The following is a 22983-nucleotide window of genomic DNA, read 5'->3' as shown; positions in this document are numbered from 1 at the left end:
TTCCTAGATTAAAGGTGAGCGAATCAGTTTTTGTAAATATACAATTTCCTAAGGTTTCATACAATTTTCCAACTCCACAATCTGGGGTTAGACCTAGAATTGCCCCAGGTTCAAGGATGCACTCTCAAAGCACCCTCAGCAGCCCTGGGGTGGCCAGGTGCAGAGTGCTCTGGCCCAATGTTATTTAAAGGGGGATTGGGGGCCTTCGGTTGGTGGCTGCTCACGGCCAAGCCACAAGGTTGAGGGAGCAAAGCTCTTGGACTTAAGCTCAGGGCAAAAGGGTGTTCAAGAAAGGGCCCAAGGTGCACCTACAGCGGCACTAGGGCGGCCAGGTGCAGGGTGCTATTTTGGTGTTGGGTGCCCTCTGACTTTCAAAGGGGATTTTCTGGTTCGAACAAACACTGCAGGATCGGGCAAGAAGAGCTTCTGGAGGCGACCACCAGTTGGAGAGGTAAGTTGGGATGTTGTGGGATGCCGGGACATGATTGGTTGGGCCTCCCAAGGGCATGGGTGCAGGGGAATCTTTTGGCATCGGATTCTTCATACACGCTCCGGTTGGGGAGATACTCCAGAAAGGGGCTGCAGGCATCGTCAGGAGACTCGAGGCAGGTCCAGAATCACCAGATCCAAGGTCAGGATCGCTGAGGAGCCCTCCTCGTGGTGTTGGGCCACTCAAACTCGGGCCATGGGAGTCGGCTGCAGACTCGCGGATTTGGCCAGAGCCAGAGTCTGTTAGTGAGCAAATCCGGTGCTCACAGGAGACAAAGTCTGGTTCTGGAAGTCAGGACAGGTCCTTCGGGTTCTGGGGTGCTGCTGGCTGCAGGACACACTGGGATTTCGCTGGAGCAGGTCAAGGTCTGGAAAGGCCGGTAGGGCTTGGGCCAAGTCAGTTGGTGTCCTCCTCTACTTCTTTCAGCACAGCTCTTCAGGCCTTCTTCTTCTCGTTTCTTCTTGACTGAGGAGGCAAGGTTCGGGGTTGTCCCTAAATACAAGATTTAGGAGCGTTTCAGGTAGGAACATGTTGGGACCAATAGGTCCCTTCCTTTGGGTGGGTACACCCCTATTATGTCACCCTCAAGTGGAAGGGGGCATAAGCCTCACTCTGGTTGGCAGGGTCCCCCCCATCTTCAAGATGGTGGGGACCGAGTTGTGCTTCGCCTCGCCACCCCCACCTGAGGGGTGGCATTGGCAGAGGTAGGCAGACCTCTCCTCCTATCGTGGTTTTCCTGCCGATTTTCGCGCCCAAAAGGGAGGGGGGGGGTCAGAACCGGTGGGAGCCAATTACTAGGAGAAGCAAATGGCTGGGGCAGCTCGCAAAGGCGGCAAGCCTTTCAAGCTTCCCCTTCGTGCACCCTGCCCATCCTGGGCGAGCAGCCAGTCAACCAAGACACTAGAGTCAGGTGTTTTTCAGGGGGCATCTCTAGTTGAATTTTTCATTAAATCCCACACTGGCATCAGTGTGGCTTTAATGTACTGAGAAGTTTGATAACAAACATCACGGTTATCAGTAAATCCATTATGGAGCTTTGGAGTTCGAAATGACAAACTCCCAGACCATATACTCTTTATGGCTTTACTGCATTTACAATGTCCAAGAATAGACTTAGGCAATCTAGGGGGTACAGGGCTCATGCCCCTGTACCCTCACCAATGGTAAAGTGTGCTCTACTAAAGGGATGGCTTACCTATACCAGAGGCAGTGGCTGTAGGAATGGCACATGGTGTGCCATGTCGACTCTTCAATTTTCTCTGCACCAAAACACACAGCCTGAAATGGCAGTGTATGTGTTAGGGTACAGGGCCATTAAGGGTGGCACAATCTGTGCTGCAGCCCTCAGAGGCCTTCCCTGGTCACAGGGCCCTTGGTACCTATGCTACCTTTTACAAGGGACTTACATGTGGTAGGGAGGGAGCAAATTGGGAGTACAAAGTACAGTTTCAGGGAAAGAACATAGGCCCTGGGTACCTGGTTGGCAGGAACCCAGGGCACACCAAGTCATAGAGCATCAACATCAGGCAAAAAATGGGGGGGGGCAACCATGCAAAAAGGGGCACTTTCTCATTACGCCTTCAAGCGATAGAACAGTTTTACCTCTATGTGTGTGTATGGAAAATGTGACCTTTCATTTATTTTCCTTAAAAAGAGGGCAAATGAAAAAGGCACCAAGACGGCCACATATGCTCTAAACCCTCTTTTAGTTTTCTAGTGGATTATTATATATTTTTTGAACAAGTAGATTAAAAGACAACAAAAAAGAGAAGTCAAGTGTTGCATTTCGATAGGCATTGTTATTTCTTTTATTTAGAAAGGTTTTGTCAGTTTTAGTCAGTGTTTGAGGATATATATAAAGGTCCCATGATAGAAAAACTGGTCAACCAATGCCTATACACTATAAAGATAAGGGCACTTGCCATACCCTGGGACATATATGAAGTACACATTCTCATCTGTGCAAGGAGCAGGGACACAGCAGTTTAATATGGTACTTTGCCATGTCATCTATTAAATCAAGGATGTGAAAACTGCATTAAGTTAATCAGTGCCGTGTGCTGGGCATTCAACCATGACTGCAGAGTGTCTCGTGTGCAGGATTTACTAAACCATAGTGCAGATAAGTATAAGGAGAACTGTATGTGAAACAGGGAGGATGTGAAGATAGAAAATACTCAAGGCAGTTGCTGAAAACATAAAAACATAAGTGAAGGAAGGAGTTTTAGACTAGAAATTAGCACTCATAAGTGGAAAAAGTTGAACATTTGGTAGAAACATGGAACAACTGCATGCTATACCAAAAAACACCAGGTTTCAGGAGTCAAAGAAAGGGAATAATAAATCTTGGGAGTAAAAAATAAAAACCATAGCACTACATATTTGCCGATGATTACAAAAGAGATGCAGTAAAAAATCTAAAAATAAATTTACCTTGATTCTCTTTGCCGTTGTATGCTCAAGAGTACTTTTTTTTCCAAGAATATCTGTTCCTTCAGAACGTCCTTTAGGCAGCCTTTGCTTGAAGAACCTTCACCTCCAATTTTGCCTGTGATGATTTAACACACAGACACAGCATTTGATAGCATGCTTAAAAGAAATATAAATTTAGATCTTATTGCAGTAAGCCAGGTTCTGGTATTCATAACAAACCAAATCAAATTACAAATACATAATTAAAGGTTTAGTCGTTTCTGATAATTGTATTGATTAACTTTTTTAATGCATGTACATTTTATTATGGCAAAGTATTTTATAACAATTTTATATAAATACTTTCACCAATACAACCCGTTTCTTTCCAGTGCATAAAAACAGTCCTACAGCAATTACAAACTCATGAAATTCCAAAGAAATTAAACAGCACTTTGCATCCTCCTGTACTAATAATAAACGTAATAAATAAAGGGCAAACATTTATTTAGTAACGATAAGAACAAGAAACAGTCCAATAAAATATGGCAGATCAGCATTTCTATTTATTCTACAAACACACATGCTACCTCGAGGTTTGATATGTAAAGAGAAACCTAACAAAGGACCAGATGAGATTTATAACTGTTTTCTCAAGATGTCATCACATACTTGTGGGTCCGCTAATTTTACTTATCCCGTTCCCTGCTCATGACGGAACCACTCCGTCATGAGCCACGGGTGCGCTGTGCTCATGACGGAGTGGTTCCGTCATGCTGCGGCCGTTGGCGGCCGCTCCTCCCACGCGGCGCTAATTCCCCGCCTGTGCGGGCGATTAGCGCAGTGGGTGGAGTCATGACGGAACCACGCCGTCATGAGCACAGCTCGCCCGTGACTCATGACGGCGTGGTTCCGTCATGAGCACAGCGGCGCCGTGAACCCCCCAAACCCCCCCAGCGCTGCGGCGGAATTCGCGCCGCAGCGAAGGGGTTAATAAACATAGGAATGTTTACTTCACATGACGTGCAAAATGTAACTAATCGAAAGACAGACCTGTGAATGTACCCTATCAATTCCCAATGACTGGGAAGAGGTTGAGCTTTCCTCATCAGAGACAATTAAATGCCAATTTCCTTGAGCCTATTAAAAATAAGTCCTGCAAATGGATAATCTCTTATTGAAGTAATCACTACTCCCTCCAAGCAAAGTCTTTAAGCAACATAAAGAGATTTTGACTTGCAAGGACAACAGCACAGAGCAAAAATAGCCTTAAAATCCTTCAAGAGAGTTTCACATGACAATCCACCAAATTTTAGATAAAAAAAGGCAATAGGCGTTGCTTGTAAAGCTAATTCTGAGGCTGTCATATGGTTTTCCCACTACAGATCAGTAGAAAATGCAATGCCACAATATTTATAACAGGAGACTTCCTTAAGGTTTCACCCACAGAGGCAAGTTGAAGAGCTAATGGCAATAACTCGTCGTGTCACTATTAATCATTAGTTTATGTAATGTTATGTAATGCCACTAGATTACGTTGCTGCCCAACCTGGGTATAAGTCCATCATAAAAAGGGTGTCAGCAAACAGTAAACATGTTATGTGTTTAGACCACAATCTTGAGGGAAAAGGACTGATTTGTTTGTGATAGGTCAGCAAGATAAAGAGCAAATGGGATGGTCCATGTATGTAGATTAGTCTACAGGATTGAACAATCAACACTATGGAGGGCTGTTTGGAAAGTCCACAAAGTAACAGCATAAATGTAAAGGTATGTGTCCAAGGGGTGAAATAATGGTTCAGTGTTAATTCATTAGGCTGCAATACAGCATGCTTCCACAATATAACTGCCATTCCAGCCTTTTCAACACAACATTTTAGTAGACTCTGGCAATAATTTTCAAAGAGAAATAAGTCTGTAATGCTCTGGGGCAGCACAATACCTTGGTTTAAACATAGGTTTAATGGTTGCACCCATCCCTTAGATGGAGAAACAGCCAGAGAAGGAAAACCACTGGAAAAAAGGTCACAAAATAATGGTCCACCATTTGGAATTTTGCAGTAAGATTTTAGGAAGCATTTTACCTGGGACGGAAGATTGTGACAATTTCATGAAGCTAACAGTTTCACAGAGTGCATCAAAGAAAGTAGATCAGTACCTACTGCAATCTCCTAAGAATGGGATCTCTCTTTGGCACTTTTTTTCATAACTATAAATAAAGATTAGAAATATAGCGGAGCCATGAAATTTCAGAAACCGCACAGACTAATGACACAGGATTGACACTTTTTATTTCAGTGAGAAAAATCCAACCTCTTTGTGAATCTCTCAACATGATAACATACATCATAGGATTTCAATCGTTTCTACTAAAAGTAGACTTCAATAAACTCTTACACCTCGAACGCAACTGCTGAACTTCTTTCAAGTCAGCAATATGACTAATGTTTTTACAAGCTCTTAATTTGGGCTGAAAGCCATTTTAAAGCCATGTTCAAGGTTTGATATTCTTTATTAAACTATTTATTTCCAGAAGGCTACCTGCTATTCCTAGGCAAATCTTAAAAATAGTTCTGTGACAATAAGGAATGGTAAATCTCTTGCGCAGGTCCTACTACAAAACTTTGCAAGGGAGAGGCAGAAATCTGGATTTGAGATAAGAGTTTTAAAGACTGACAGGGTGGCTCTAATCTGTGGGGACAATTTAGTGCTGCCTTCTCTTGCTGCTTCTCTTGACACCCCCATCGAGAATACAACTTGCATCTACATCTACTGCCTCTATCCAGCTGGCATGTCTCCCCAAGATCCCACCTGACAGATGGAATAACCATGAACTAATACTGTATAATACAGAAGCAAAGCTGAAAAAACCTGGGAACAGTAACGAGAACATTTGTGGAGGCAACAGGGGAGGACACGGCACAAGCACATTCATCCACTTCTGCGATCTCCTCACCACAGCATAACACAGTGCTTCCAGTGTATTACAAATTTGATGAACAAATTCCTAATGAAAGAATGGGTTGAGGGGATCAGTCCTCAGCTGATTTACATCATGCCTTGAAAAATTATTACATCACATAAAACTTGTAAACCTTATAGGTGGTAAATCTTACATACTGTCAGGACCACTGCAGAGTTTGTGCAGGGTTACTCCTGCAGAAGAGGTGCTTATGTTCTGGAACTATCATTAGGTCTCGCCTGAGCCAGCGCATGCGCTGAGAGACATTTAGTATACAGCTTTTCAAAGTGTTACCAGACCTCGCTGGCCTAACGCTTGCGTTCACATGAGCGTGCACACGTGCGGCCGCCATCTGTCCCCTTCCAGCGCGATCACTGCTGCGCGCGCACCATTCGCGTGCTTACCACAGAGCGCGTGATCGCGATCACTTTCTCTTTGATCGCGATCACTTTCGCTTTCACGGCCGTTACTCAGACCAATGCTTGTTATAAATTGGCCTCCGATGGTTCTGACAAAGCGGATGGGACACGAGCAATTTGACCATGGGAATGTACCCCGCTTTTTATTTCAGTCAATGTGTTTTGTTAAACAAAGCCCGATAAAGACACCCTTCAGCTTCCGGAGTTGACAAGGATAAGAAGTGACCACGTCCTGCCACTTGCATGAGGTGCCTACTTCATAATACGATAATGCCCATTCCACTCTAGAGTGGCGCCTCAGTCCTCTAAACATAAAAGACAGGAAGATGACTGACCACAGGGTGAAAAGACACACAAGACACTCCCAAATGCATATCATTTCCGCTTCATATTTCATTTTATCTTTGAAACTTCATAGCCACAGCGTGGGCCCTTGGAAACCTCTGGTGCCTAGTGGTGCCCTCATGCCAGGGGGCGCTGTTTAGGGGGAGAGCGGTGAGTGCAGAGATCAAGGGATTTCCAAGAGAGACTTCCCGGTTCCATACTTTCGAGGCCTGACTGGGCAAAGGGCCAGAGACCCTGCCGTCGTACACCGTCCTATGCTTCCTTTAACACTCCCACCAGCTCCTGGGTGGGCTCCTTATAGCGCTGCCTTGACAGCTTATCCTAGCGGGTTTGATCTTTGACTCTGGGGTGGGAGGTCCCATATACCACAGAGGACCCTACTCCTGCTCAAATACAGCAGGTTGTGCATGTGAGTGTCCATCCTGACATCAACACCTCTCCGTTTGTACTAATGAGCCTGTCCCCATGCTCTCTGCAGCACCTCATGTTTATGCGCAGTAACGTTCAGAGTGCTTTGCTCCCACCGCACCATCTGATCTTGTGCACTACAGCCAACATGTCCCATGTAGGCCACACTACAAACAACGCCCTTTGAACCCTGCACTGGAAGGCACAAGTAAATCAAAGCGCTTCACAACCTCAACAGGGGTGTAATGCGCTGCATGTATCATACAACCCGACCACTCAGAAAATAAGGTGTGGCACATGCCTGGTCCTCCTGCAGGCAACTTCAGGTTTTGCTTCTGGCAGCCAGACTTGTGGCTCAGCAGAGCTCTCAAGTTTCATTGGTCCATATGCGAGTAGCTCACCTAGTGCATTTTTTTGTCTTTGCATTCTGGGTTTTGTAGTTCTATTTGTCGCATCATGAACCCAGGACTACAAATCCCAGAATGCAAAGTACAAACCTGGGCCGAATGAACTGCTCAAGCACGGCCTTGGGAACGTGAGAGCTCTGTAGTTTGTTTTTGATGCGCCCCTCGATGTCCCGGTTCTGACTCCAGACAGTTTTTTTGGTTCTTTCGAACCAGCTTATTCCTCTTGGGACCAGGTTCTGCTCGCCTTTCTTGTTCTGTAGCCTCATGGTAATGTTTGTTTCTGCAGGACCCAAGTGAGTTACAGAAGGTTATGGCCAGCTTTTTCCACTATAAAACGTGAACTTTCTTAACCTTTAAAACATGCGAATGACAGACAGTCGGCCCCTGATAGGCCCAAAGCACCAGGCCCGTGTGATCAAAGTTAACAGACGACACCAAGTCACCAGAACAATTAGTATTAAGTCTTTGGGTTCGTTTCACGAACCAAATTATTCTGGGAGCTGTAGTCTTGGTTAACTTTAAGTAAGTCTTAGACTAACAAACCTGATGCTTGTCTATCATCCTACTTGAATTCGGTTGTATTATGTTGTTGGTGTATGTTTTTCACACTCGCATGCACCCAAATTCATTTGGCACTCTTTACAAATGAGTGTACTTCTTCAGGAAGCTGGATGTAATGATACATCAGGCTGGGGGCTGACATTAGAATCAAAGATTTAGTGGCTTGGAGGATGTTCGGATCACGGCATGCACGTGTGCAGTTGGCGTTAACAAGGATTAGGAAAGCTTATATGTCTTGACTTTGTGACTTATTGACTTTTCCAACTTTTGGGGCCATATTCTGCAGTATCAGTAAAACGCAAGATGCATTTTGATGATTCTGTGAAGCACTGGAAAACGACAAAGAAAACAAGCATTGGCATAGCCAATAGGTCTAGCCTTTGGGACCTTATAAGTGTTCAGCCATGCAACAGTTGATGTTGTTGCACCAAGGATATTGTGCTGCATAACTAAATACTTATAAGGTCCCGTAGGCGAGACCTATTGGCTATGCCAATGCTTGTTTTTATTGTCAGTCTTCTTGTCCATTTAACCACCGACCTACATATGCAATGAATACATGTAAATTACACAGTAAGTCACTCTCCTAATCCCTTCAGTCTCGGTTTTTCGGATTTCTTTTTTTGATAACTGGTCCCAGGTTAGGTTGAACCCCAATGGCCAGTAGTAGCCTGCTTTACTACCGGTGGGTAGGAATGCTAACAGCGTTAATGTCAACTTTCTATATACGTTTCCAGTAAGAAAGTGCAATAGCAGGAAAACACAGAAATTTGGAGTTGTTATTAGATGTTTCTAAACTGCAAACAGTAGCCGGCTGGCTAGCACAAAAATACAGGAACAAATATATAACTTTTCAATCTTACCCAAGCATAAGGAAAGTGCTGTACTTTTGCCGATATAATTATTGAAAAATAAATACATTAACGAGACAGTTTATGTAATTGTTAGATTGCAGGCTGTTTCTCTCTGATATAACTTTACTACTTTGCAAAGTATTAATCCAAAAATGCATACAGGTATAGTGTACTTGTTTTTGCCTCTTTGGTAAGGGCTGACATGCAGGCAAACATACGTACCTATGTACATATACAAATTACTAGATGGTTAAAAGAGAGGCTCAAAGCAAAATGAAGACAAATTAATTATGGGTATTAAATGAGGAACATGGACATGGCCACTTTGCTTGCTCTATGTACAGAGAGAGGTAGTATATTGCCCACAAGCAATGTCCATCATTACAGTTATCATAACATAGCTTTTGTTACCTATAAGTGCAATCAGTGGACCCACTGAGAAGTCACTAATTGTGGGATTTCTTTGAAAGACCCATATATAGAAAGCTGCACAACTAAACACTGCCGAGGAGAGAGGAAGGAGTCCAAAAACCATGTGTTTTGTCTGTTTGTTGTGTGCAGCTCTAGAGAGAACAATAGGGACACCTAATTTTGGGATGACAGCAGACTAGGGAGGAACAAAGGTAAGATGTTTGAAGCTGGGAAAGCTGCAAGCAACATTTGAGGACCTTTTCAATGTTACTTGTCTCTAATGTTCTACAAGTCCGGGTCCACCAGCAGAGAGATTTCTTTTTCAAATTAATCTGGTCATGACTATATGCCATTCTGTGCACATGCACACACAAACCCCCATACCCCTACAAGTAACATCCCCTATTATAGGCACTGCTCATCACAATACCACACTTTCAATGGGGGAGAGCTTGTGTAAAATTTTTGTTTAACTAATAACAGGAAAACTGTCTTTGTTTACACAATTAAATATATTTCTGTAACTGGGTTTGTGCACAATCAGCAGCAAATACTCACCAATGTTCAAAAACGTAGCTTATGACTAACTACAGCGAATATATTCTGAAAATTAGCAAATCCACATTGCCCTCAAAAAGCAAAATAGAAATAATAAGGGGCTAATATTACTGACATTTCATAACAATAATTCACACAAAAGTACATTTTCGGGCTACCTGTACTCTTGGGGTTAACTGCTTTCACACCCTTCGCCTTCTCTAAAGCTTTCTGTTTTCTTTTCTCATCCAGTTTTTCCCTATTGATCTGTCTTCGCATTAGCCGTTCTTCTTTTGCTCTGGCCTAAAACAAAAAAGAAAGATTGAATTTACCATCTCCAACTTTACGTGTATACAACTAACAATGGGTACATATGGAATTATGGCATCAGGCAGTTCCTTCAAGCTGCCTTCAGCACTCCGAAGCAAAATAGTACCTACTCTAAAAATGTAGGTTTCATAACACATAAACATGTGAAAGCAACCGAGGCCCACGAAAAATCAAGGATACACAATTTAAAAAAAATGAATTTTCTGCACGATGTGGAAGTTATATAATATGGAGCAGAGAGCTGACAAAAAGGGCTAGACGTTGAAGCCATTGTGTGAACAATTGTTTGTGAAGTAATGGTTACAATGACAATGGCAGTCAAAGAAAATTGCTCTTTACAATTTTGCATTGGCCCAAATAGTAAACCACCTTTAGTTCCCAAGAAGGAAACGGGACGGTTTGTGAAGGATAATCTGCTTGCGGTTTTCCATAAAGGCACAAATTAATGGCACCAAACAAACTAGGGGATGGAAAGAATGCTTGCAAATAGTCTAAACCACTGGTATTGGCTCTGGGTTTCATCCCAACTCATCGTTGTTTGCATTCTGTGCCACTCTACAGGCTACCGTTTGCAGATCAGTAATAACCCTGATCCTCATGGGAGCAGGCCACCCCCACACTGTCAGGCAAGAACCGTTCCAGAAAGTAACACAAGCAACCCTAGACTGGTGTTGGCCTTGTTAGGCCCAGTCAATGGGGTATAGCTAGGATCTTGTGGCACAGCAAGCATCCCATAGCCACCTAAGGTGTTACTACCAGCAAACAAAAGGTGATGGTAGGAATGCTTAAAGGTGTTAAAATATATATAGAAATACCTGTTAGTTTTCAATACAGTGTGTACAATACAATAAATGCTTAACACTACTCTCTGATAGGTCTAAACTATTCAACCACACTACCACAAAATAGAGAATTTGGGATTATTAATTTAAGCCCTGTAAATCAATAAGGGTCGGCTGAACTTTCTACATAGTGTATGTCTTTTTGGTACACTACATAAAAAGCCAGCTTCCTACAAGCTGTCTCTTCAATGATTGGTGAATTGAGGTACTCAATCATTCATTATGAATGTACACAGGCCTCATCCTTGCACTCATGCATTATTTCATCCACACATTTAATCATTCCTGTTTTAACCCACTTGCCCATCTAAAATACTACATACACATAGAAACCCACATTCAGTTATTAGCCAGATCTACTAGCTTTGTTAAGATGGTACCATGAGTTGCCTGAAAGCAGTGAAGATGTACCACAGGCAGGAGCAACCTTTCTTTAGGTGAACAGTAATTTGCTGATTTCCAGAGGCGTATTAAAACTCTTAGAGATCGCATACAGGAAGAAATCAGCATACACACAGGCACACAGACCAAGATATTTACAGGCATCTATGAGCCACCAAAAAGGGGCCTTCGTGCACTTAGCATAAAAATCTGGGACACTTCACATTAAAGCACCACTGAACTAGCAAACCTACAAGCCCACATGTACACAAAAACAAGCAACACATGGTGAGGGACAAACAGACCAGGTGTTTGCGGCCACACATACAATGGCAGACTATATGTGTACAGGTGCGAGCGGTTACATGGATAACTAGATGAAAGTATAAATGGTGGATAAATGGGTCTGAGATTGAAGGTGTGGCGTTTAAATGGGTTAAGGAGGCCCTTTAATTAAGTATAATACACATATAATCTTAGTAAAAATCAAAGGCCTTGGCACATGCCAGGTCTAAAGAAAGGATCCATGGAGTTGGGGTACCTTTTTTATATCCTTAGTTCAGGGACTGTTATCAGTTCGGTTCATTACTAAACTCATGCAGTGTGAATATTATTTCCCCTCTTCCTAAAAAACGGTGCTACAGCTGTGCTGCAGAATTACAGAAACTGTTTTTTTGGACGCCATATGTCAGCTATTTTGAAAATTCTAACTGAACATCTGTAGGAATGGTCACAGACGGTGTGATACTCCAATAAGAACAATCTGGTTTTCATGGCCAACATTTTTGACTGAATAGCTGTGGTACATAATCTTAGACAAATATAATATTGTTAAACATCAACCAGTCAAGGAGCTTATGTTAATTTTACCATGGCTTGGGTTAGTGTAGGCAAATCCATTTTGTGGAGCATCCCTGTTAGTTTCTTGAAACTGTTGCTCGCCCTACTCACTGACACATGGTTCTGGGTATGAATGAGTTCATATAAACGTATGACTTTTAATTACTGCTCAGAAAGGGTTAAAATATGGATTTAGCACCACCTTCTATTTCATTATACATTTATATTTTCAAGAAATCTTTTCCAGGACTAGAAAGTTCCCACCACTATATTCACACATTGCTATTTGCAGATGTCATAATTCTTGATTTAACACCCACTGGCTAACAGCAAGGTAATGCTGCTATAGATTTCACTGGACAAAGCCACTTTTTGAAAGTCAACAATGCCAAAAGCAAAGTGGTAGTTTTGTCTTAGTTTCAAGAATCTGCAAACTATAGGTGGAGATTTGATGATAAGGAAATGGAGATGTCCAATCATTGAACACATCATGGCATGGTTCTCACAAAGAATAGCTGAGAAAATCTTCATATTCATCAGCAGACACACTAGTATTATCTCATAAAGATAGTATACAAAAAATGTATAATGCGATAGGAAAAATACATCTTTTACATTGACTTTGACTTTGCATTCAATGAAGATCTATCGGAAAAAGGTGCCACTGCTCCTCTTATATGCAGTAATGTCTCCAAGGCTTAATACATACTTGTTTAAAAATAAATCTGAAGATGCTGTTCTGAAAAGAATGATGGCTTTAGAGGCAAATTGTCCTGTACAAGCTTTACATTTAGGAATTTGTGCAATAATATTCACTGGAAATTCCACTTTTTTAAGCCTGTATCAGACTCTTCAAGTAACTACTTCAAGCATGAACTTAGATCTGGATCAGGACCTTTATTTAGATTCTCAAAAACGTTAACATTTGCATTAAAATGGTTAAATATTACCGAACATAATGAGCTGCAATACCATGTCAAAGATGTACAAATCTTAAACTAAATAAAAATAGATGAATTGGCTTGCTTTAAATTAAAACAGTGATGTATATCAATGTTGCAAGCTTATTCACTGTCACTTTTTCTTGATATTAAAAAGTAGGAATCTATTTAAAGAAATATGAGCGACAGATGGAGAAAACTTCCTCTGACTTGTTTCTCATATAACAACCGTATTCGAGAGACAAATCATGTTTTATTCATCAGCCTTATGTTATACATTGAACACAAAGCTGTTCAAGAATAAGTTTCTTCGCAACAAAGTGAGTACAGCAAAAATAGCACCTGACCTTAATATGGTTCCAAATACCTCTTCAATTTGTTATATAACATTAAATGTTTTTCTATTTAAGTGTTTATTTAGCAACCTGTAACGCTCATATAGTGGGGGTAGGGGGAGAATTTGTTTTTACTACTTTCATAATACCGGCCTCATGAGCACATTCAGTACAATAAATAGAGAAAAGCAATATAGTAGGTGAAGAAACGTTTATTTCGATATGTCACAAAATAAAAAGGGAGGAAATAAAATGATTAAGCACTGGCACAGTATCTGCTGGAATTGTTTGTTAAAAAGAAAATGTAAATTAATCCACAGGTAACTGGCTCTGCTGAAATGTGTGGCTTGTTTTTGTTGGTGTACCTGCAGTGGTTTGAATGACTAGACCTAGTAAAATTGAAAAAACGTCAACGTTTTTTTAAACTTACCATAGACTGGCGGTGTTGCTCCACTGTCTGTTCATCATCTGAATCACTGTAATATCTTGAATAAAGGTAAGGCTTGTGCACATACGAATGCCGTACTATCTTTGTTTTCCCATCACTTTGCTCGCCTGTTTGAGGGTTGGTTTTACTTTGGGAATCCACATTTTCATCGTCATCTAGAGACATGGAAAAACAAAGATTAATTTTCTGTTTATATTCATTGCTGTCTTTGGATGTACAACAAATTCTTTAATCATGATGTTTTAAACTAGTTGGAGGGTAAAATCATCAGTACTGAAAGGTACAAATAAAAATTACTCATCTGTACCAAGTTATGTTATGTTAATAAAATTTCTAAAGCGCGACTGATACCCTAGGGTGTCCTGGCGCTGAGCACTGCCTAATTGGTTGCTATGGTGAAAATGATTATACAGTAAACAGCCAGGTTTTCAGCCCCTTCCTAAAGGAGAGGAACTCAGTTGCATTTCTCAGGTGGAATGGTAGATTGTTCCAGTATTTTGCGGCGCCATTGATGAAGCTCCTGTCACCCCAGCTGGCTTTTTTGCAAGGGGGAACAATCACTTGTTTAGCTTCTGTAGAACGCAGAGTTCTTCTAGGAACGCACCATTTGAGCCGTTGGTTTAAGTAGTCGGGCCTGCTCCCTTTTGGGCCTTAAAGACCATACAGAGGGCTTTAAACTGCGCCTGCTGTTTTACTGGGAGCCAGTGGAGATGTCCAAGTCCCTCCTTGACTGACACAAACCTGGGTGTACCCGTCAACAGCCTAGCTGCCACATGTTGCACGATTTGGAGCCTGTTCAAATGTCTCTTTTGGATGTTCAAGTAGAGACCATTACAGTAGTTCAATCAAGACAAAATGAGCGCTGTGACCACTTTCCTGAGGCTGTCTTCCGGAAGAAGGAATCTTAGTTTCCTCAAAATTCTGAGGAGAAAGAACCTTGCCGAGACAAACCCACTTATGTGGTCCCCGAGGGTGAGTCTGTTGTCAACAATGACCCCCAGGTTCTTCACTTTCATGGTGGGGACCAGGAGAGTTCCCAATTCTTACGGCCACCAGTCAGGCGTCCAGAGGTACAAGTTGTTACCAAATATAATAACCTCTGTTTTTCCTAAGTTGAGTTTCAGGCAATTAGATGACATCCACCCCGAGATACCTTTCATGCAATCGTGACATCTTGTTTTAGGTTCAGCTTCTTGGCCGCGCTGGTGGAATAGCACTATTTGCGTGTCATCAGCATAGAATGTTAATTGAAATCCAAAGAATCTTATCAGGGCTGCCAGTAGGGACACGTATACATTAAAAAGTGTGGGGCTGAGGGACGACTCCCTGCTGAACCCCACAGGGAAGAGTGAAAGGCTTAGACCTATCTTTGTCCAGGTCCACAGTTTGAGTTCCATCGGTAAGAAAGGAATTCAAGAGGTACCAGGCCTTGCAACCCACCTTCTGATAGATGGTCCATCAAAACCTCATGATGAACCGTATTGAAGGCTGCCGAGAGATCCATCATGATCAATATCTCGGCACCTTCCCGGTCCAAGGCCTCTCTCAACTCCTCTGGCCAACTCCATGCTATGATCAGCACAAAAGCCATATTGAGTTGGATACAGTATGCTATGGGTCTGTAGAAACCGTCTAAGTTGGATATTCTCTATCATTTTTGCCGGAAGTAGAAGGTGTGAGATGGGTCTATAGTTATTCGGGTCCTTTGGATCAAGGTTTTGTTTTTTGAGCAATGGAAGAATAGATGCACCTTTCCATATTTTGGGAAACTGACCTGAGTTGAGGATAGTATTAAACAGGGGGGTGAGGGCCGTCCCAATAAACTCTGGGATTTGTTTACTCACGAATGCAAGGAAAGGATCCAAAGGGGGATCCAGATCGTTCGACAACAAGAGTTTGATAGATTGTTGTGTCCCCAGTGGAGTAAAGCTATCAAATATCAGTGTTATTTTGGAGCCAAAGGGCACGACCATAGCTGATGCTTTATTATCCTCTTTCTGTAGATCCGTGAATGAGGAAAAGGTGGTTTCCACCTATTGTTGAAAAAACGTGGCTAGAGTTTCACATAGTTCGGGCTGCTATGTGTTTTTGGCGTGTTCGGGGAAGTTAGCTTAGTTGTGGTTTGAAAAAGTTCTTTGGAAGAGGATTTAGCCTGACTACTTTGCTCCGTGAAAAAGGTCCTTTTAGTGTCAAGGAGTAATTTTTTATAAAGCGTAAGACTTGATTTATACGCCTCTTTGTCGATCTTATTGTAGCCTTTTCTCCAAGCTCGCACTAAACGTTAGCAGTCAAGTTTTAGCATTCTCAAGTCTTCTGAATACTATGGGGCTGATGGTGTGGCCCGCTTGAGGTCCACATTTTTACTGGGGCTAGTTTGCTGCATGCAGCATCTACCCATCCCGTGTAGGCAGCCGTGGCTTCGTCGACTCTCAAGGGAAAGTTCTGGGCTGTGGCTTTAAGAAGATTTCCTAACTCTATGCTATTGCTATCTTTCCAGGCCCTAATTGTAAGTAAGTTCCTTTAGTTCAAATAGGCTACTCCCATTACCATTTCTTAAGCTCCTTACAACACCTTGAGTTAAGACTGAAACATCAGCCTTAGCAACTTATTAACCATTAGGTAAGGGAATAGAAAAGACATCAGACAGACTGGTAGTTACTGAATTCTTATTCTAGTATGGTATGTTAGAAAATGAGCCATAAGTTGTGGGGCCTGCACAAGTAATGGGTCTACATTTGTCCTTTACTGGGAACCAAACACCTCATTGTAGCGCTTGACTCTCACAGGGAAGCGAAGCGGAACAGTCCAAGGCCTACTCACGGGAGCTGGTGTAGGCTCGTAATCACCATTCACAGATACACCATAATAACACTCATTAAATGATTGTCCAGTCTGTGCTTTTTCTTTCAAAAAAGAAAACGGTCATTATTTACTTTACTTACTTACACAAACACACAACGCAGCAATTTACAAATGCACACAAGCTGATGGAAATACTTCTGTATGACATTCTGTAATCATTCTTAGCCTGTCCAAACATTATCCTGCCCCTAAATACAATGTTTGAACATAATTTGGAGCAAGAGCACTTAAAACGACAAGAATTTAATTCTAGGAATCAATGCCGTAATTACATATAACTATGACTGAGGGCACTCAATACTGGCTATAAAGAAATGCAAACTTTGATCACGAGGGGTGTCAGTCTCATTATTTAAAAAAGCATTAGCAAGAGTAAATGTCTAAGCCTGTCTGTCAGTGCGGTGTACTTACCATAACTGTCAGCATGAATAATGCAATTCAATTTTTACATTTATAACCACATGTGCAATTATATCACTCACTCCTAGAGAATGTCTGCAGCAAACACTGTGAGGAAATATGAATTTTGTGATCAGTTATGTCCCCTATCGTAGACCCCAACGGCTCCATGTGCATGTTACAAGTACATGTATGTTCCCTCCAGTTCCAGTTATGAAGACGCAAATACATGTGCGTCCACCGTCAACATGTCCTCTTTCAGATCCGCCATGAATGGGTCAGATATTCCATTCCTAAGTATGAAAGGCCACCGACTTTATGTGGTTCACTTTCCACATTTTACAGATTCAGGTGAGTAGGCCCTGAATTCTGCCATCAAGCCTTTTCCTGCCTTCTGCCTCTGAAAGCTCCAGTCCGAACCTGCATCTGTATCCATGAACTTTGTCCTACTCCCTGCGCGGCTAACGGTGCCTGATCCAGCCTGTTGCCTGCCAAAAACTGTATTTCACCTTCAAGATTATCTGCTCCGCTCCTCATCCGATGCATTCCTGTCTAGTAGTTTAGGTAAACATTCTTCCAGCTACCGTGCAAAGGGCCAGGCCTCACTGTCCTCATGCAAGTAATTCATAGCCCCTGTTACCATGGAAGATTCCTGCCCCCTCGCATCTCATGTAGACATTTAGACGTTTGTACACACACTAACAGTCAGTATAGAATAGATTCCGTCCGAGAGACCTTTCCTTTTGGATAATACAGTTCTTTAAACATAAGATATTAGATATGATTTGGGATTAGGTTGACATGACCCCTCAGACTTCTGTCTCCACATGTAGAGCTAAATGTCAAGTCTCCTTCACCCTCTAGTTGCACGTCAATCACACGTCATGCGGCTGCGCGTGCATCTCTGCCAAGTATTTCTGCTGACATTGCAGGATTCTCTTATGGATCCACCCACTTGTGACATCATGTTTAATGACGTATTTAGTTACGCCTATGTTTACGCCTTTTTTCATTACGTATGTGTATCATTATCTGTATTATCAGCTGTTACGCCTCTTGCATCTGTCTTAATGTAATACTTTTCATATAAATATCATTACTTGTCAATAATGTATTGCCTTCCCTTCCTGAACCTTCGTGGTGATGGAATTTGAAGCCTACAGTTCGAACTGTAATTCCTTTATAGAGGAATAAAGCCTTTTAGAACCTCTAATACCACGGATTCTGCCTCTTATATTTACTGAGTTATTCTTACTAGACTTTACCGCATAAAAAATAGTACCGGTAATGAAATATTTACCACATAAATTGGCGCCCGAACAGGGACACTTTCTCATCTCACGCGCCGGAGGTGCGTTGCAGGCCCGGTCTCCTGCCACAGCTGAACGGACAAAAACGCGTACCTGCAGGATTTCCTGTATCTCCCTCCGGCCAAGCGGGGGCGACTGAGGCTGCGATCAACACCCAGACGAGGCGGTGAGAAGTGCGAAGTATCCCGACCAGAGCCTAGCTGAGAGAGCAAGATCCGAGGTATACAGAGGCCCACCAGGTTCCGAAGTTCCGAGTCCAGTCGAGTCGAGTCCAGTCCGGTCCAGTTTCAGTTCAGTTCCGAGGCCTTCCGTTCCGCGCTACCCGGTGAGTACCATTGCCGGGGAGGCATTTAAACGTGCACATAGGTTGTGCCGGTCAAGACGGGTTTGGGTACACAAATCCGGTCTGCACTGTTTTAGCAGTGTATCTGTACTGTTTAGCAGTATATCTAGTATGTCTTGCATATAATTCAGTATTATTTAGTGTCAGTATTATGTCAGTAACTAGTTTTCTATTAATTATCATCGTTCATTAAATGTTAAATGTTTTAATACGTTCTACATATTGTGGTGTGAATGATTGTTCATTATTGTATTTATTGTATTAAGTGTGTTCAAATAATAAGGTCTAAAAATGCCGCTCTTTTCAAAACTAAGACAGATCAAAACCAGAAAAGGGGTACTCGAAGAAGCTGTTCCCATTCCACCTAGGGACACTCCAGGATACTTTATGTATCATAAGCATGGCCTAGATGCCGTGTTATTTCTTGATTTATGGGTGGACTACACCAAAGAGTTGCCAGAAAGTCAGAGGTGGCCCGCAGCGGGGACCTGGGATGCAGATTGCATCATGAGAGTAGAAGAAGAATTATGGAAAAAGAAAGCCAGACAGTCACAGAAAGATGCCATTGAATTATGGCGTAAAGAATCATATAGACGTACAGAAAAAGCGCTCAGACAAGAAGAGAAAGGTAGGGAGAATTCGAATAAAACCCGAGAAAATTTATTAATTGAGGAAGGTACCCGAGTAAAAGCAGAACAAGTAGACAGACAACGAAACACTCTTATGAATGGTATGTATCCTCTTTTGGCCGAAGGGTTACCTCAGGCCACCCCGGAAATACCGAAAAACTTGACACCCCCATTGCTCCCGATAAAAGCACATCCCAAAACAGCAAAAGATATTTTCCTTTCTTCCTATTTAGATGATGTAGCTCCTGAATATGCTAATGCTCCGCCACACGCACAGCCCACCGATGGTGCTCAACGCCAAGATCATCCGTCTGTATCCCCGCAACAACAAACTCCTACGCCCATTCCCACAGGTCCGTCCGTTTCTCCCGCATCTACAATTTCTATCTTACATCCAACAAATCCTTTCTTGCCCAGCACCTCAGATGGTGCTACAGGAGGTACGACAGACATGTTTGCCACCCCGCCGCGAAATAAACAGACCCTTAGAGATTTAGCACTCCAACGTACACCCCAACTAGCGACATCCGACATGTTTAAAGAACACCTTGTGGATTGTAGATACGATCCAGTGCCAGGTAAACAGGACAGATTGCTACTATCATCACTACGTATACGACGAGCAAGAATCAGAACAATTAGATACGATAGCTTACGTAGGTAGAGGAAGACCCCATAATAATACTAGAGGCTTTAATGATCCGATACGTCCGATACGTCCAGAATGTAACAGACATTTTCAAGCCCCTATGTTAAATACAAGGTCCCCTGAACACCTATTCCAAGCCGCTGATAAATTACTCCGAGATCGAAGGGGGTACCATATGCTCGATTCCATGGATGAACAAGAATTAGCCAGGTCAGCAGTACAATGGGCTGACAGTCCCAGCAAATACAGTGATGATGCACTAGCACACACGTTTCTGAATCTTGCCCCAGACGAACAGCGTTTAGCTAGTATATACATGATTCAACACCTCCTTATATTATATAAAAGCCAACACTCCGATCCTGGACCCTTACCTGACATATTGACAGAACTACTCACGGATAAATGGAGAGGGTCAGGTACTGATTTGATTAAAGAAATTCTAGAATTTCGAAACCAGTATATAGTTTCCGCATACCCAGAACACGTTCCAAATCCCACTATGGGAAGAAAAATGTATCACATAGATAGACAGAATCCGTTACGCGAAGTACACCCAATCAGAGGTGAAGATAATAACTTTACACGCGTGTTTGTGTACACGCCTATAACTAAAATTGAATTATTAGAAATGAAGAAAGTAGTACCCAACCATGACAAGGATCCAGCAGGTTTCCACCGTGAGATAAAAGACATGTTGCTCATGGGAGAGTATACCTACCCCGACATTATGAAAATATTGAAAGTGTTAATGCCTGCCGGTGTTTACGAGAAACTCAAAGAAAAGGAATGGGAGGTGGGAGACCAAAAGATAGATTGGACAGCATTAGAAAACGAAGAAAAGGCCCGAGCTGCAGGATCAGGGCTTGGGGAAAAGACTACAGCACTACCAGGATTACTAGTACAGGTACTGCCACGTTTATTAACTACTAAAAAGGAGGACTGGGGTGCAATCTCAGCCTGTAAACAAAAGCAAGATGAAGACACTAGTGATTTCTATTCCCGATTTGAAAAATGTTTTGGTATCAATAGTGGCATAAAAGCAAGTAGCGAGTCATATCCACATCTGTTTGTGACAAAATTAGTTGAAAATTCCCTGCCGCAAGTTAAGAATAGAGTATTGAAATTTGAGAGTACCAGGCAAGGTAACACCCCGTCACAGATGTTACAGATGTTACAATATCACCACAATAGAATTAGAGAAGAACAAGAACATGAACAAAGACGTATGAAAGATACGAAAATGAAAATGCTTGTTGCCCAGTCAGTTCCAGCTGATGGTCATAAAAAAGGTGATTCCGCAGGTCCGACGAAAGGGACATGCAACTATTGTAAGCAACAAGGTCATTATATACACGATTGTCCAGTTCTGAAACATAATATCGCCACGGGTAGAACACAGGAAAGACCACGTCCACCTAGACAGGATCAGAATCAACAACAAATCCCTCAGCATGCACAACCTAGGTCAGCTCCGCAACAACTAGCTCCGCAACAGGCAGCTCTACAACAGACCGTAGCACCACCACAAGCGCAGCCTATTGCTGCCACACAAGCAACAACGCAACAGATGTACCAGTATGCACAAAATGACTATCCCGATTATCAGCGATACACATGAAATAGCCTAGAGAGGGAAGTTGGCTTACCCCTTATCGAGGTTCCTGTAGATCAAGAGGGACCTTATGTACATAGTGAACTATTAGGGGAAGACAGAAAATTTTTACTTGATACAGGGGCAAGCAGAACAACTATACGACGCAGTGAAGTTCCAGGGGCACCCCTCTCAGGCTCACAGAATATTTCCCTTGGATTCTCAGGAAAGCCTATCATTAATGAAGTAACGCAACCCCTTCCACTTACGGTTGGTCCATTGACACGAACCACAGATTTATTGCTTACTAAATCATGTCCAGAAAACTTGTTAGGTATAAAAACATTGAAAGCTCTAGGAGCTATAATATGTTGTTCTCCGGAAGGAGTACGATTATTTTTACGTGATTTCAAAGGTCACTACGTGTCCAGAGACATGGATCACCGGCTGCAGAATTTACCTACACATCTATGGGCACAAGGCCCAACTGATGTTGGTTGCATGAACATTACACCATATCGAGTCACACTAAAAACAGGAGTAGTACTACCACGAATGCGACAATACAAGTTACCACCAGATGCTGTTGTGGCTTTGCTGCAAATCATTGACGAGCTCATTGCACAAGGAGTGGTTGTAGAAACCGACTCCAATGTATGTAATTCCCCGATAATTCCGATTCTTAAAAGAACGGATCCAAAAGCATCACCAGTATATCGATTAGTTATTGATCTGCGCGAATTAAATAAATGTATTGTACCACAATACCCTGTGGTCCCAGATATCTCTTCATTACTAACAGCTATTGACTCAGAAGCAACGTTCTTCACTGTAATTGATCTCAAGAATGCCTTCTTTAGCGTCCCAATAGATCCGGAAAGTCAATATTTGTTCGGATTCAGTTTGAATGGACGAAGTTTTAAATTCACACGCGCACCTCAAGGATTTACAGAAAGCCCCAGCATCTATAGCCAAGCACTGAAACGAGAACTTGACAGTATCCACATGCCAGTTAACACTGCCTTGCTTCAATATGTCGATGATCTGCTGATCACCGCCCGAAGCGAACCTGAATGTGAAAAAGCGTCACTGACGGTTTTAAGATTTCTGGCCGACAAGGGGCACAAGGTGTCCCCTTCTAAGCTGCAATTCTGTGTCCAGCAAGTTGTTTACCTTGGGCACTCGCTGTCCAAGGAGGGAAGACAGCTTACACCCGACCGCATCCAGTTAATTGCTAACATGTCACCACCAAAGACACAAAAGGAGGTGCAGGC

The 22983-nt window shown here is 42.5% G+C and overlaps 1 protein-coding gene across 2 annotated transcripts in view; it reads right to left on the bottom strand.

Annotated features, from left to right (window-relative positions):
- BOD1L1 (biorientation of chromosomes in cell division 1 like 1) overlaps positions 1 to 22983 on the bottom strand; it is a 338666-nt gene that overhangs the window by 200626 nt on the left and 115057 nt on the right. For both annotated transcript variants that reach the window (XM_085642404.1, XM_085642402.1), the window contains exons 6-8: positions 13906 to 14078; positions 9986 to 10109; positions 2924 to 3038 (exon numbers count right to left, since the gene is read on the bottom strand). In XM_085642404.1, the coding sequence (XP_085498530.1) occupies positions 2924 to 3038; positions 9986 to 10109; positions 13906 to 14078 (412 nt within the window). The remainder of the gene's footprint in view (positions 1 to 2923; positions 3039 to 9985; positions 10110 to 13905; positions 14079 to 22983) is intronic.

The sequence above is a fragment of the Triturus cristatus genome, chromosome 2_2, assembly GCF_964204655.1.
Source record: "Triturus cristatus chromosome 2_2, aTriCri1.1, whole genome shotgun sequence".
NCBI lineage: Eukaryota > Metazoa > Chordata > Amphibia > Caudata > Salamandridae > Triturus > Triturus cristatus.
The sequence above is the reverse complement of the archived record's forward strand: the minus strand, read 5'-3'. Positions and strand labels throughout refer to the sequence as shown.